Here is a 15,629-nt window from a genome sequence, read left to right on the forward strand (position 1 = left end):
GGAAACGACAAGATGGCGCTGAACGTAAATATAGGAAAAGAAGAGCCCCCTAAAGCGTCAGTGGCTCCGTGAGAAAAGCCAGGGGTCTCCGCGGGAGAATTAAGGGAAGCGGTTTTGCAAGACGCGTTTGTCACACGCCTGTAGATGTTCTCAATCATCCAGATCATGGTTGTCCCAAGGGGTTTTCTCCAAAAAGCAACTAGACTTTTTTGAGATTTTTTTCCCCCTTTGAAATCCTCTATCAGTCAGTTAGAACCAAAGAAACTTTTTGGATGAGAAGGGAAACGTTTTCAAAGGGGGGAAAAAAACTCCAAAAAGAGCTTTTGGGATATTTATCATAGAATCATTTTTACAGACCCTCTAGGCATAGAAGAGACCATTTTAAGTTTTGGTTTGTATAATGTGCAACATAGAATCATAGGGCTGAAAGGAACTTCAGAGGTCTTCTAGTCCAAACCTCTGCTCAAGGTGGAAGACCATATACATCCAGGTCAAATGTTTCTCCAGTCTATTTTTGAAAGCCTCCAATGATGGACCATTCACAACATTGGGAGGCAAGCTATTCCATTGATTAACTGTTCTGGAAGAAAATATCTCATGGTCATTCTTTAACAATGTTCCAATTCTTGCCCTGCCATCTGGGAGTGGATGCTTTGGAGAATGTGTCAATCCTCTCTTCTTCCTTGGTCTTCATCAAATGCAATGGAGGCAACTTGTGAAAGCCATTTTCCATCATACATCGCAGTAATACTTTTAGATCTCTGAAGAGAGATCCAGAGGCCAAGTCTGCCAGATTATCTTTAAAATAGCACTATCTGCATCAGAAGCATAAGGGCATTTATCTAGCAACTGGTCATAGGCTGTCAGCAAAAACTATTTAGACATATAGATGGGACAATCTGGCCAGGCTCTAAGCAAAAACCAAGAGTTACATTCCATCACTTGATAATGGCAGTATCCTAAAAAGAGCGGAGATGGCATTTCAGTTCCTCAGAATGCCATCCTTGAGCAAGATAATTCAGTTCAGAAACCAACCTTTTGTACCTACTAATAGTCAGAAGAGGGCCTTTTAATTGTCTCAAGTAGCCTTACTATCATCTTAACATAAATTATGCCTTTTGTCCTTTAAAAGCAAAAGCTGCTATATGATGGCTGGGCTTGGGTTCTGAACATCACATTTATCTGGCAAGTACTCTGGAGAGGAATTTCTTTGAAGACCATGATCTTTCAATGCTGTAGCGCTGTCCACATCCCCCCCCCAAACTTAGTAGTATTCAGTACTTTCAAACATTGTTAATTTAAATGGGACATTTTCTTGACTTAATTGCATTAAGGTCTGTAGGTTACATTTGCCTCACATTCTTCTAGCTTTAGATGTGGCAGTGGCAATCCTTGAAGTTATGGACTGACTTGTGCTCTCAGTAACAGTAACAGAGTTGGAAGGGATCTTGGAAATCATCTAGTCCAACCCCCTGCTCACACAAGAGACTTGTACTAGGGATTTGAACCATCGAACTGCCGACCTTTCTGATCGACAAACTCAGTTCCAGGAAAATATTCCATGAAACCCTCCCTAACAAAACTCTTCAAGCTTTCTTCAATTCTAAGTTGAAATAAATGTATTTGGGAGATGGCAGAAAATTAGACCTACATGAAATGTATTGTTCCCCTTGCTAATCAACCCCAATCCTGTTCATACTACAGTATATTCTTCCCCATTCACTACCGTCCCAATATACAAGGTAATGGGTGAGAAAACCTAATCATTTATCACTTTATGGTATAGGAACAATGGTGAAAAAAAAGTTTTTTGTCAGCGCAACTAAGCACCATTTAATCCTGTTTCATGAATGGAGTAGGACTTAGAAGAAGGCAAAATCATGGGAAATGCATAAAAAAGGATGCTGTCAAGCTAGGTTTGTGTCATGATTCCCATGCAAATAGGGAAGAGGACTTCTATGCCAGCCATCCTGTTTCTTGTTGTGAATATCTTCCCCACTGCCCCCAAATACACTTTCTCACACATATACTATTTCAAATAGTTTAATTTTAAAAATATTCTCTTCAGTGCTAAAATATCTTTCTTCCCTGCGTGGCCAGCACTTTTCATGGCAGCAGGGCCCTGATCATGAAGTCAGTTCCACATGCAGATTGTGATGGGGAGGACAGGTCCGCAGAGACTAGAGAGGGCCGGGCGATTGGTGCTAGCTGTGCTAGGTGGCTATTCCACCCCTGAGAAGGGCTGCTCAGAGACAATGCCCTTTTGGTACCTGGGAAGTTATTCTTCACTCTGAGGTCCACGTTTGCCAGACTGCAAAGGAGAGCCCTTTAGCCACCTAGTTGCAGCCCAGCCTTCACTTCCTAGAACACCTTCTTAGCTGCAGCACCATTATCCTTCCCTGGAGGGGAAAGTTTTTGCTCCCTCCAGCATTAATGGCTTAACCCCACAACTATTGCACAACATCCCAGGCAGACTTCCACCAGGTCCTGACTCACTTCCAGAGAGAATCCTTCACTGTCTGGAGGAGAAAGGACAGGAAAGGATTTGTGAGCTACCTGTTAAGTGCAGATAACTCCTTTCTTACAGGAACTTCCTTAACTGCAGTCCCCAAAGCCCACAAAGAGGATAAATAAAAAGTATACAAGAGAGGTTGCAACCACCTCATTCCTTAAGCGTGCAAGTCAAGAGGATGTGGCTGAGAGGAGATTGCACAAAAGGGACAAATCTTAACACAGGATGAGCAAAGTTTCATCTGGAGAGGTTATGGAAAGAGCAGGTTGATTCTTGGAGGACACTGCACAGGAGAGAAACACGGAGGTGGAGAAGAATACCAACTTTCAAACAGATTGGTATTTTGAGAGGGAGGGGCAGGTGGAGTTTTGAAGACAACTGCATCACAGGATGAAGCAGACTGACTAGCTCTCAGAGGTTGCATGACATATGGAGTTCTGATCTGCACAAAATCTCTTAAGTGGAGGTGCCCCAGAATCTTCCTCTCCTCCGTTCACCTGAAAGAAAGAAAAAAGGTTAGCTGGGTTGTCAATACAGGTTAATCCTTGGTTATGACCATTTGTTCAGCGACTGTTCAGTTATAGTGGTGCTGAATGAATGCTAGTTAAATGGTCCTTGAGATTTCAGCAATACCCCAGTCGTACGATCAAAATTTGAATGGTTGGCAGCCTGCGCACAATTATGACATCAAGGTCCATTACAGTTCCTTCCACCTGTCTGTTTTCCCTCATCTTTGCCCTTTTGGCTGTCCTCCACTCTCCTGCCTCTGCTGCCCCATTATCCCAGATGACCTTTGCCACCTTGTCAGCAACAGCAGGAGGATAGCAAAGGTCATCTGGGGGCAGTAGAGAACAGTGGGGGAGGACTGGACAGCCAAAAGGCCAGAGATAGGAGAGGAGGTAGGTGGGCAAGGTGAATTGAAGCATAGATAAGTATTGCAGGGCAGGAGAAACACTGGATTCTGACCTAGCAATGGTGAGTCTTGGCCTAATGACCAGAGCCAGGATTACTTGGAAGTGCCAAGGTTAATTAAAGTTTTGCCTAATGAATGCTTCACCTAACAACAAAAATTCTGTTCCAATAGGGATGTAACCTGATTACCTGTGTAGAAAGTGAACAAAACCTGTTTTACAATGCTGACATGAATGTGGAAGTACTTCCAATGATGTGACCATACCCCTTTCCCAAATGAGGTTCGTCCAGAAGTACATAATTAGATTTTCTGAACTAAATGTGGACATTATGAACATTATTCATGTGCTTTGAATACCCTCTTCTGACTAAACATGAACTTTGTACCTTGCATTCTTGCCAGTATTACAAAAGTTGTTGGCCACCATCTTCTTCTGGGATGCTTCAACTTCCTAGATTAATTTATATTCTGGGATTTCCTGATCCTCAACTATCCGCTTAATTTTTCTGAGATCAGCCAAAGTTGGTTTGATGCTGCCACCTACTGTGTAAAGCAGTTACTAAAACCACGATAATCTAAGTAAGTCTCTCTTTTTTCAGGGTAGTAAAAAGACACAAGGCCTCTGAGGTTCAAAATGATGATTTTTTTTTGGATATTTGAGATTACTATGCATATTTTGGGTTTGGGACTGTCCTGCACTAAGATTGTCCAGCTGCAGTATTGCAGATACTCCAAGAATCAGTTCCTCGTCCATCGCAGAAAGGATTGAGAAATACGGAATCAATGTTGGTCTTGCTTCAATTTCAGCATTTACGGTTTGTTGAGTGACAGGTCCTCTATCTATGCAGGGAGCAAACACTGAGAAATACAAATCCCTGAAAGGTTCCATATTCAAATGGCCATTACTTATTTTATAATCTGACTTTCGCTAAGAGGAGGATCACCAACCCAGGAATGGTGTGGGGTTTCATAGAGTCAGGGTTATGGAGCTGTGTAAGGGTCTGTATCCCTTTTGAGAATGGAAGCAAATAAGTGTTTTCTTATTTGAATAGGACTATCAAGAATGTGTGTATGACTCTATTATTGTTTTTGTACCACAGGATCTGTCAGTCTCTTTGCTAAACATGGTTTCTTTTCTATTTTAAGGCTACATGTTTATAGTAACCAAAGAATACAAAGTGTAATATGTGGCCAAGATGTGACTGTCGTCTAGTGCTTCAATACATGGTACCTGTCATAATGTAGGGATATTTGCCCTTCTGAAAATCTTATGTTTCCTTGCCTTTTGGATCTCCCAAACAGGAGCTATTGTGGAGCTATTATAGATGAACCAAAGCAGGGCCTTCAAATCCTTTAGTTTTTTGCTAAAAAAAAAAAAGCTCAGTTCAACAAAAGATTTTTTTAAAAAATCCTATCCAGTATATTTTGAAGGCTTCAGCCTTAGAAGCTACTAGGATATTGATTTGCAATTACATCATCAGTTGCCAGTGTTTTTTTTTTAATTTGTTGTTGTTGCTGTGTCGGAGGAAACCCATAGTGTAGCAGTCTCCAAACTTTCCGGTTTTGTTGAGTGGCAGAGTGGGGGGAGGAGGGGGAAGGAATGGTTCCATACTCACCAGCCTGCTGTGTGCACAAGTGGAGCTGTGTGCACACATGTGCTTCCTTGCTGCCATGGCCCAGTTCTGAATGGGCCTCAGCCTGGTAGTGGGCCCTTGGCATGGGGGCTGGGGACCCCTGCCTTAGTGGTTTCAGTAGAATAATTGCCTGCCAGATCTGCAAAGTCATTTTTAAGGGACTTTTCTTTCTCCCCACTCCTTGCTTATCCCCCAAAAAGCACAGGCTGCAGAAGGGTGTTATTTAGCCACTCTTGATTAAGCTACATCTCAGAAGTGGAACATCTGAAGGACTGCATTTGACCTGGAGAGCTATGCAGGGCTGGACCTGCTTAGTACGTGGATGGAAGAAGTCCAGGGAATACCTGGGAGACTAGGCTGTCCTGAGAAGTAGTGAAAACATCTTAGAAAAAGGCAATGACAGATTACTAAGAGAGATAGATGGCTGTATCCATCAAGATGCTAGGAATCAAGCTGGACATGACAGAGATTTTATTTTAGATTGTAACACATGGAAAACAACCGTAGCTAATCAACTTTCCAATTAAAATTCATGGCCTGGCTAGGAATTTTGTAGCTGAATGTCCAGACAGAAATGTCTGAATATTAATACTGCATGCTGCTAACGAGTGTGTCTCTGAATCTGCCTTAGGAAGCTGTTGCCTATTCCGTAGGCCTTACCTGAGCCTTGAGTTTTACTGGCTCTTCTTTTGTGAGGGTTGGAGGCTCATCAGCTACTTCTGATGGAGGGAGAGCAGGTTCTGAAAGTTAACAGGAAAAAAGGGTCAATGACACTTCAAGGTTTACTCTGCAGAAGTTGAAAATAGCAAGGATAGTATGCCTTTACTATGGAAGCCCCTTACCAGGAATTCTACATAATATGCCAGGCCTGTCTTAGTTCTCCCACAGTGGCCATGCATGGGAATGGGTTTTGTGGTGCCACAACTCCTTAGCCAAACGACTCACCTTCCAAGGGCTCCTGTCCCAGCGTGGGTGGCTGTGAATCATCAGTGCGGAAGTCAGAAGTGTGGCTAGGGCTCATGGATTCACTTTGCTGCGGACTGGGACTGGAGGCAGCACTACTGTCTGCCTTTAGCTGATAGGTGTCTGAAAGGGAGCTCTGATTGCTGTTCTCATCTGGGAAAACCAGACAGGAAAAAAGACTTTTCAGTGAACTGGAATCAGAAGTAGCACTGCAGGTATATCTGCAAGATAATAACTGAAACAAAACTCAGATTTTTCAAAGAGTTGTTCCCTAAGACATACTACTTTACACCATGGGTAAGTAAAACTTATAATCCCCTTCCCTAGTCAGTGTAATATTTGAACAGAGACGGCCAGGACCAAGGGATGGTTTTAGGTCTACTACAGTTCTTTAAAAGGCGATAAAGACTATTGAACACAAAATCCCATTTCATGAGAATCTTGAGGTTTTGTGTTAAAATCAAATTCAAGTTTCTAAGACTTATGGACTGAAGGGATCCTCTCCAGTTTGCTGAAATAAGTGAACAGTATTTCCAATAGCTGGAGGCAGAAATTCAGTTTTTTCTATACATCTATTGATGACAAACAAAGCCAGTCTAAATTTCAAACTAGGGAGAAAGAGGGAAATTACATTAGAGTAGCAATTTTCGATCTCTGGTTCTACAACTAATTTGTTACACAAATCTCCAAAATATTTTCTTGACATTATTTGCAATAGTATGTGAGCATATAGAAATACAAGGTTGGAAGGGACCTTGGAGGTCTTCCATTCCAACCCCCTGTTCAATGCAAATGGCTATCCAATTTTTTCTTAAAGACTTCCAACTATGAAGTACCCCAACTCCAGAAGGCAAGCTGTTCCACTGATTGTTTTTACTATCAGGAAACTTCTCCTTAGTTCCAAGTTGGATCTCTCTTTGATAAGCTTCCAGCCATTGCTTCTGGTCTTGGCCTCACCTGCTTCGGAAAATAAGTTGATGTCTTTCTCCTGGTGACTGCCCCTCAAGTATCACAAGACAGCTATTACATCATCCTTAATCTTTCTCTTTGTTAGGATAGAGCAGAGGGTCGGCAAACTTAAACACTCAAAGAGCCATTTGGACCCGTTGCCCACAGAAAAGAAAATACCAGGAGCCACAAAGGTCCTAACCGGAAGCCCCCTGTTCAATTCTGGAGCTGACCAGAAGTTCAGTTCCCCCACCATACAGTCTCCTCCTAGCACGGGGTACTTTTTCATCTACCTGTCATAACCGAAAGCCCTATCAATTGTGGAGACAACTGGAAAACCCTCCCCTTGCCATAGAGTCTTCCCCTAGTGCACTGAGCTTCTCCCCCCCTCCCCACCGGAAGCTCCTCTCAAAATTGTGGCGCCAAACGGTGACGAGCCGCAGCAGAGGGAGGAAAGAGCCACATGCGGTTCCAGAGCCGCACTTTGCTGACCCCTGGGATAGACATACTTCGATCCCTTAGTTGTTCCTCATACAGCCTTCAGACTCTTTATCATCTTTGTTGCCCTTCTCTTTCTGAACTCTTTCTAGGCTCTCAGTATCTTTTTTGTATCATTATGCCCAGAACTGGACAGAGTATTCCAAATGTGGCTTCACTAATGCAGTATAGAGCAGCGCTATCATTTCTTGTAGGACTGCAAAACACTGTTGGCTTATACTTAAATGATGGTCCACTAGGACCACCAAGATTTCTCACACAGTTAAACCAGGTTACCACCTATTCTATATCTGTGCATTTGGTTTTTCCTGCCTAAATGCCGGAATACTGTATTGTCGTAACACGGTTTGAAAGATAGATCCATCTAGCCCAGTATTAGCCACTTTGATTAGCAATGACTTGCCATGATTGAAACAGGGATGCTGCTTTCTTGATCCTGTTATGTAATGATGCCTCAGGCACTTAAAGGACCTCTTTGCCAGTGCTTGCAGAGCCATGTCTTGTCTGCTTTATCAATATGCAAGAAAGACCTGAAGTCTAATCACCTTGGAATTCCAGGAGAAGGGAAGAGTTGGCTGCAGTTTCAGCTGGATAGCCATTTGGTTCTGGGACAGCAGCAGTACCACTGGATTTGGACTTCTCTTTCTTGAAATGAGAAAGAAGGCAATGAGCTAGCGTGCAAAAGAAATATCTCTACCACATACATGCACCCTCTACAATTAGCAGTTGGAGCAGATAGGGCTTCAGAGGCCACCAATAGACCCAAAGGACTCTCCATGAGGAAAGCAAGGCCTCCTTATCTGGAATGTGATATGTCTTTGAAGAATTAAGCATGAAAGCTACAGTTTTGCTATCATCAATTAAGAAGGCTTTAAATAATGCTCTCCCTTCCTCATCCCACATCCATGTTGTCATTTATCTAGAAAATGTACTGCGTATGGCTGCTCAACTCACTCTGGGTAATTCCACCACTGACTTACAGATATAAAGATCTCTAAATACAAAACCAATAAACTTCTGTCTCCCTACCGATAACAATCAAACAAACCACTATATCACTTGGGGTCCGCAGGCCCATTGGCAAAACCATGTCTTCAGGGCTTTTCAAAACACTATCAATTTGGAGGCCAATCTTATCTCCACAGGGATGGTGTTCCACAGGGAGGGAGCCACAACAAAGGAGGCCCTTCTTCATATGAACTTCCTTAAGAAAGGGGACCCATAACATACTCTGCCTCCCCACTCTGGTGGGTCAGATAGAGGTAGCTGGGAAAGGATGGTCCTTGCAAATATACCATAGCAGAAGGGATTTATGTTTCATTTTAATTTCCTTCAGAGAGGCAGGAAGTCTACTGAAAATGAACTGACACCTGTCAGACTACCCAAAGGATTGTATTTTTGTTTGTAGAAGGGAAAGTAAAAAGTAGCATATTGCTCATTCTGTGGGGTGTTCCAGTTCTTACTTCCTGTTGGAGAATAGCCCAAGCCCCTCCCCCTCCAGCAGGCTCTGTTCCTTGAAGCTCTCATCCCTCACCTCTTTGCTATCAGCCACAGGCACCCACTTGAATATCCGCAGAGATGTGTCTCCCACTGTTACCCATTTCTTCTCCCTGCATCAAAGCATGAATGAGATTAGATACAGTCAAGAAACCTTCTTCCCCAGCTACAATTTACAGGATTGGTTTAAGTGAACAGTGAAGTTATTTCAGTTTTATTGGATTTCTGCTTTTTTCTTAAGCTGTACTGAGACCAAGGTGAAATTATACAACCTAGTATGCCTTCTCACCCTTTGTGGGGGAAGGTAAATTGGAGCACTCTGTGTTCAGAATTGCACTCAGGAGTAAATAACACTTTGGAATCCAAACTTTATACTCAGCCTTTGAGTGGCGTTCAAAGGGCCATATAATAAAAAAAAGGCAGGGTCATGTCACAAATGAAACAATTTTAATTTAATGTATGTTGTTACATATGGATAATAAAACAACTTCTCAGACTAATATTTTTTTAATTCATTAATAATTATAATGTGGTGGTAGCTTTTGGAAGGCCTGTTAGGGATATACCCAAGACTGTCAGAGTTTGCTCAGGCCAGAACCGTAAAACACAGCATTAAAAATACCATAGGGAAAAAAATAATAGTTGAAAACAAAATAGTATCTTCAATCCATTTAATATAATCTGTTGGTCTGTACTAAAAGATTCACAATAAATGCAAGACTGATCTTTTTGCAGGTTTCCTATAGCTATCAAACTTACTTTAGCTATTGGGGGGAACCACAAGAGTTCTCAAGTACACAGATAAGCTGAAAAAGTTATATTCTCAGAATCTCAAGTTGTTTACAGCTTTAAATACCAGCACTATAAGAAACTGAACTTCTACAGTAATAACCTTTGATACTTGGCAATCCTGTTACTATTGCTTCTCTACCATTGTTCAATATGTTTCAAAGATGTTGAACTTAACTTATGCATCAGTAATGTTTAAAGTTTTGTAATAGTAGCTAGTGATTGTATTCACATAACATAAAAAAACAATTCAGTCCATATAAATGGTTTCAAACTACTTCCTAAAGCAAAATATATCAACCATGTTACACCTTGCTGTGATGACATTCACACTATGTTAAGACAGAATGAAATTTATTTAATCCTGACCTAGCCATTACTGGTTTTAAACCATGTTTTATGGTCTAGCATGTTGTGTGAAACAATTTAAGCATTTTTTTCAAGTAAGGCTGGTTCTAACAGGCTTGGCTCCTTTTTCTTTTGCTGCTGACTTAGAAGAGAAACTATTTTACTATTTTGGTGCTATTTTACCAATGTTCACTTCTTTATAGAATGCTCCATTCTTTTAGTGGTGGGAGTTTCATCACTGGAGACTTTCAAAAAGAGACTGTACTGCCCTGTTAGAAATGGTGTCTCCTACTTGGGCGGAGGGGTGGACTAGATGACGTACAAGGTCCCTTCCAACTCTATTAATCTGAATCTGAATCTTGGGAACTGGAAAGCATAATATTCATTAACTGGACAATAAACTGCTCATTCCCAGCCACTTTTTCTTGCAGCCAAAACATCTGATGCCAAACCACAGGAATCTGAATTTATTCTCTCCCCTCCCCCCAATTAAGCCATTCATTGTTTTCAAACAGTAACCAAGTTATAAATTAATTTCTCTATCCCACTTTGGTACAATTGTAGAGTCATGTATCTGTATGACCCAATTTTTAAAAAAAATGTATCTGCACCTATTTGCCAATGAAGTGAATCAGACAAAGTTCATTTCAAGTGCTCCCTTATATAGTCTGAGCCAAACCCAGGAAACTCCCATATACTGACCCCAAAGACATATCAGCCGCATTATGAATTTTCCTTATCAGAACTCTGAGCTCCAACAAGGAAAATAATGTGTTGGCCCAAATAATCATCCATTGGCTATAGGACTTATGAATCATAACACAAATTAGTCAGACATTCCTATCTGCCAAGACAGGGCAGGAAGACATTCAATAGTGGGTCTTATCTCATATTCTGTGGTAGACTTGACTCTAAAAGATGGAGTTTTTCTTTCTTGGCTAATGAGCCCCTATATTCTCAATTCTCACTAGTCTGAAATATGGAGATGCTACTACTGGACTACCTTACAAGGTTATTGCGCAGATTGCTAACGTCACAAAATTACAGGTTTTTTAAAAATCGAGTTGGGCTCAAATCCTTTTCCCCTTCCTGCTTATGCATACAAAACTTGCGCGGCACACAGGCAAACAAGCAAAAATCTCCCTCCTGTCTGCATCCACCTCCAAGCAGCTGGATGAGGCAAGCGGTTGCAGGTAGGCCCGCCAATCCCTATAGCAACCCGGCTCCTTACTTTCTTTTTTTTTAAGCTCCCCTGGATTCGACTGGTGTAGCGTCACGTCAATCTAAACTATGTGACAGGTCCCATTGCCTGCACTACAAATCGCACAGCTCCCCGCACCCGGCCACTTCAGTTGTTACAAGATGATTGGCCGTTTCGCAAAAGCCCCACCCACCAAAATAAACGCCTGCCACCAGTTGGCTGCTTAGCTGTCACCAAGGCCGCATTCGGCGGGGATTGGTTGACCCCTTATCAGACCCCTCCCCCCACGACCCCTCCCTCCCGTCCCTCACCATTTGCGAACGCGCTCGATCGCCGCCATGACTTTTTTGATGTCATCCTTGGCGCGGCTGCGGGTCTCTGCCCGCACTGAGCGGCCCGACATGGCGCCTGTGGCCCCAGCAGCCCCAGATCCCGCAGCAGCAGCTGTGCCTACACGCGCATGCGCGTGCCGCCCCTCTACCTCCGTGCGTAACGCGTCAGCGCCCCGCCTGAGGAAGAGTACGGGCTCCTTAAGCGCATGCGCGAGGCGGTTTCATGTGCCCCGTGCATAGGGGAGGTGCGAAGCGAGTTCTGGATTGTCTTTTATAACAGGACGGGAGTTTTGTATGGCTTCAGAAGAACTAGTTTTGCAATGATATTGATTTATTTTAGATATGCTCTGGGGAAAATACAATTATACAGTTTCAAAAAGCGAGTGGATCTCATTTATATAAGGCAGGGGTTCCCCAAACTTTGCATCTTTAAGACTTGTGGACTTGAACTCCCAGAGCTGGCTGGAGAATTCTGGGAGCTGAAGTCCACAAATCTTAAAGTTGCCAAGTTTGAACACCTCTGATATAAGGGAAAGTAACAGAAAAAAACTGTAATAGAGGGTCTGCTTTGGATTCTTAAGACCTGACTTCAAATCGTAGGTACAAATGGAGAAAGGCTTTCTTTTACGGCAGATAAATGTTTCCTTTGAGCCTTCGCTGCGATATCTTCTGTATTTGGTAGCTTTTACATCTTTTCCCAAACTAGCCTAATTATGGGATTTCCTGAGGGTCTCCCATCCAAGTGTTTATCAAGATAAATGTAGTTTAGCTTTTCAAAGGTAAAACTGCCTTTTAGATTTCTATTGCTGTTTGTGTTGTATTATGACATCACATGCTAAAGGGACAGTTGGCTTCTCACATTGAGTCATGTATTACCCAAACTATTTAGCCTAGTGAAAAGTATTTGTTGATTCACTTGCTGTATCCAGAAAGTTGGGCTATGTAGACCAGTGCTATGACTCAGTAGAAGGTTCCACATTCCTAAATTATGAAGGGGACTTGGTTTACATAGTTCACATATCAGAGAACTTTTCAGAGACTGCTACATAATGAGAAAACATAATTTGCAGACATTTACTTATAGGTTTATACTTATTTACTTATATACTTATAAGTATATACTTATTTACTTATAGGTTTAAATAGACATTTACTTATAGGTAAATAGGTTTACTTAACTATTTGCTTAATAGTAAGTCTTAAATATTAAAAGTAAGGTTCATGAAATAAACTATAGTCTTCTGGCTTACATATAACATTAAGCCAAAACAGTCAACCAAAAACAAATACACTGTAATGTATGTATCCAACCATAAAGGCAGCTGGTTTACTTCTAATTATTGGAGCAGTATGAGGCTCATATACCAAGTGTATTAAATCTGGCAAGCTTGTTGTACAGTCCCCTCCATCTAAAGCACTCTAGATATATGGTGGTTACACCCACGTAATATGAAAATGTGGGAATTTTAATCCTAATATATCTAAATACTCTAGTTTATGGATGGTTTGAGATAACAGCCAATATCTGCAAATTAGAAGTCAACAGTTAAGGCAGCTTTACTACCAATATGCATGAATATGCATTATATAGTATATTATTTCTGTTGTGGCACATTCTGGATTTGTAGTTATCCCTTAGAATCATTATGAGAAAAGAAGCAAAATGCACATTGTACCCTGGTTATGTTTAGGTCCTCAACCTAATAATTCAGTATGGTGAATGGAGACTCTTAGGAAGTAAACCTGCCAGAGGGAATTTAAGCTAGGAAGATATTTCTTATATTGTAAGCCACGGGTGTGACACTTGATCGCGTCACATGACATTATGACGCTTTTTTGCCCTTGCGGAGTCAGGGTGGTTGTGGCCTGCATGTGATGCATCCGGCCCGTGGGCTGCCAATTTGATACCCCTGTTGTAAGCCAACAGCAGTTTTAAGACCATTCCTTACAGATGTGGTAATCTAATCAAGTTTTCTCAAGCAAACCTGAGCTTAGTGAACATATTAGCTTTCTAGTATAGTCCTAAATTTGAAAGGTAGAGGTAGAGACACCTTCAAATTGAGCTTAACTTTTGGTGACTTTATGGATACATCATTGTAGTTTTAATGGGAATAGTGTCTTGCCATTGCTTTCTTCTTTTTTCAATTTCTCTGTCTGGCCTCCTATCCTTTTTTTGAAGTGGAAAGGTACCATTTAAGCCCAACACTATGTAGCTTTTTGAGATCGTTGAAGGTCAGCTCAGTGCTGTCTACATCTACTCAAAAATAAAAGCCTCTGAAAAGCCTGGAAATTAGCCCTATCTACACTTATCCCCAATAAGTGTGAATTATTTTGAATAATTTGATAATTGAGATGATTGAATCGTTTTAATTTTGAATTCTTGACATGATTTACAATTTGTATCTATTCGTTTTGCCCATAGAACCCTTCAAATTAAAATTCCAGAAAGGTCTTTAGTTTAGAACACAGGTGTCAAACTTGTGGCATCATATTGCCATCACATGACATTTTTCCTATTCATGGAGCTGGGATGGGTATGGCCTACACATGACACATCCAGCCCGCGGGCTGCCAGTTTGACACTCCTGGTTTAGAATGCATTCTCTGATAACTTCACTTTACTTTGGACATGGTTTTGACAGTGAATTTCATCCAAGTTGTTTCAACTCTGTATGATCAAATACAGAATGTGAATAATTTTTAATTCTTTGTGTTATATATTGAATTTGATTGTATAGATGGTGTTTGACTTACAACAATTGGGCCTGGTTCCAGTAGTAAATTGTTATGGTAATAAGTTGGGGCAACCATGTGATTTGATTCTATTTTACAATATTTGTTTATGGTGGTCATTAAGGGAACACTGCAAGTCGTAAGTGTAAACCCATTGGTTGAAATGGGGAGTTTTTGCCAAAACTGGCAAAAAGTCATAAATCATGCTCATATGATCATATAATGCTGCAATTAGTTGTACAGGGCGGGGCATAACCTTTTCCTAGGGGGTCACAGCAAGATCGACAGCAGTTTACAACTTCCGCGACACCTCATTTTAAAGCCCATAAAAAACTGAATTGAATGAGCTATTAAATGTTAAATTTGCTTTAAGAATGGCTGGAAAATTCGATTCGGAAGAACAAAAGATCATTGACAGAATAAAATGCATTGCCTTTCGAGAGGCTCGCGATGCTGGAGCGACGTTTATCAATCGAAAATGGATTGCAAACAAATTGAAACGTCATCCGGATTGGGTTACTGATAATTGGAACAAAACAGCCCAAGAATGTTTCACAAAATTTGGAGAAGGGCGTCCTCTGCAACTGTCCCAAGAAAGCAAAGCCATCATTGCAACTGGCAGTCGCAAACAACGAAAAGGAAACCGAAAAGTGGCCCAAGAAATCCTTCAAATTCGTGGAAAACAAGTTGATCAAAGGACAATCGGCCGATATCGAGAACGAGAAGGTTTGAAGCCATTCCACGTCATTTGCAAACCATTGAAAACTCAAACACACGTTCAAGATCGGCTTTGGTTGTGCGATTGGTTGTCTGAATGGACCGAGGAAGATTTTCTTCATTTGGCGCCATCTGACGAATTCTTCGTTTATGCCATTCGAAAACCGAATTTCCAGAACGATCGAATTTGGGCTAAAGACGTCGACGACATCGCCAAACATGAACGATATCGACAAATCGTTCGCAATCCGACTTGCATCGGGATTTTCGTCATTTTCACAGCCAAGAAACTGCATTGGGTTTTGAAGGATAAAGGGGAATCCTGGGATGGCAGTTATTTCCGTGAGAAAATTTTATTGGAGAATGTCATTCCATTTCTCAGTGATCCAGACAATGTCTTGGTGGTTGGTGAGGCTGTCTTTCTTCATGACAAAGCTCCTTGCATGCGTGCAAATGCGACTCAGCAATTGTTAAAGGAAAACAATGTCGAATTTTGGGGCAATGACGTCTGGCCGGGAAATTCGCCAGATCTCAATCCGGCAGA

At 41.6% G+C, this 15,629-nt stretch overlaps 1 protein-coding gene across 1 annotated transcript; it reads right to left on the reverse strand.

The window, feature by feature from the left end:
- Positions 1-2,027: 2,027 nt before the first annotated feature.
- On the reverse strand, positions 2,028-11,790 carry BCL7B (BAF chromatin remodeling complex subunit BCL7B). Its single transcript, XM_032216917.1, has 6 exons — positions 11,615-11,790; positions 9,003-9,078; positions 8,014-8,113; positions 6,005-6,175; positions 5,720-5,799; positions 2,028-3,009 (listed from the first exon to the last, which is right to left on the reverse strand). Exons 1-6 carry the CDS (start codon positions 11,704-11,706, stop codon positions 2,917-2,919), a joined length of 612 nt encoding a protein of 203 aa, XP_032072808.1. The 5' UTR covers positions 11,707-11,790; the 3' UTR covers positions 2,028-2,916.
- Positions 11,791-15,629: the final 3,839 nt, after the last annotated feature.

Source organism: Thamnophis elegans, chromosome 4 (genome assembly GCF_009769535.1).
Source record: "Thamnophis elegans isolate rThaEle1 chromosome 4, rThaEle1.pri, whole genome shotgun sequence".
In the NCBI taxonomy this organism is placed as follows: domain Eukaryota; kingdom Metazoa; phylum Chordata; class Lepidosauria; order Squamata; family Colubridae; genus Thamnophis; species Thamnophis elegans.

What these genes read in the sequence shown, in the direction of transcription:
- BCL7B (XM_032216917.1), bottom strand. Translation starts at nt 11,706, where the DNA reads ATGTCGGGCCGCTCAGTGCGGGCAGAGACCCGCAGCCGCGCCAAGGAT. An exon ending in ATCGAGCGCGTTCGCAAATG is followed by an intron (nt 9,079 to 11,614) that starts GTGAGGGACGGG and finishes GCTTTGATGCAG; the next exon opens with GGAGAAGAAATGGGTAACAG. An exon ending in CTGTGGCTGATAGCAAAGAG is followed by an intron (nt 8,114 to 9,002) that starts GTGAGGGATGAG and finishes TCTCATTTCAAG; the next exon opens with AAAGAGAAGTCCAAATCCAG.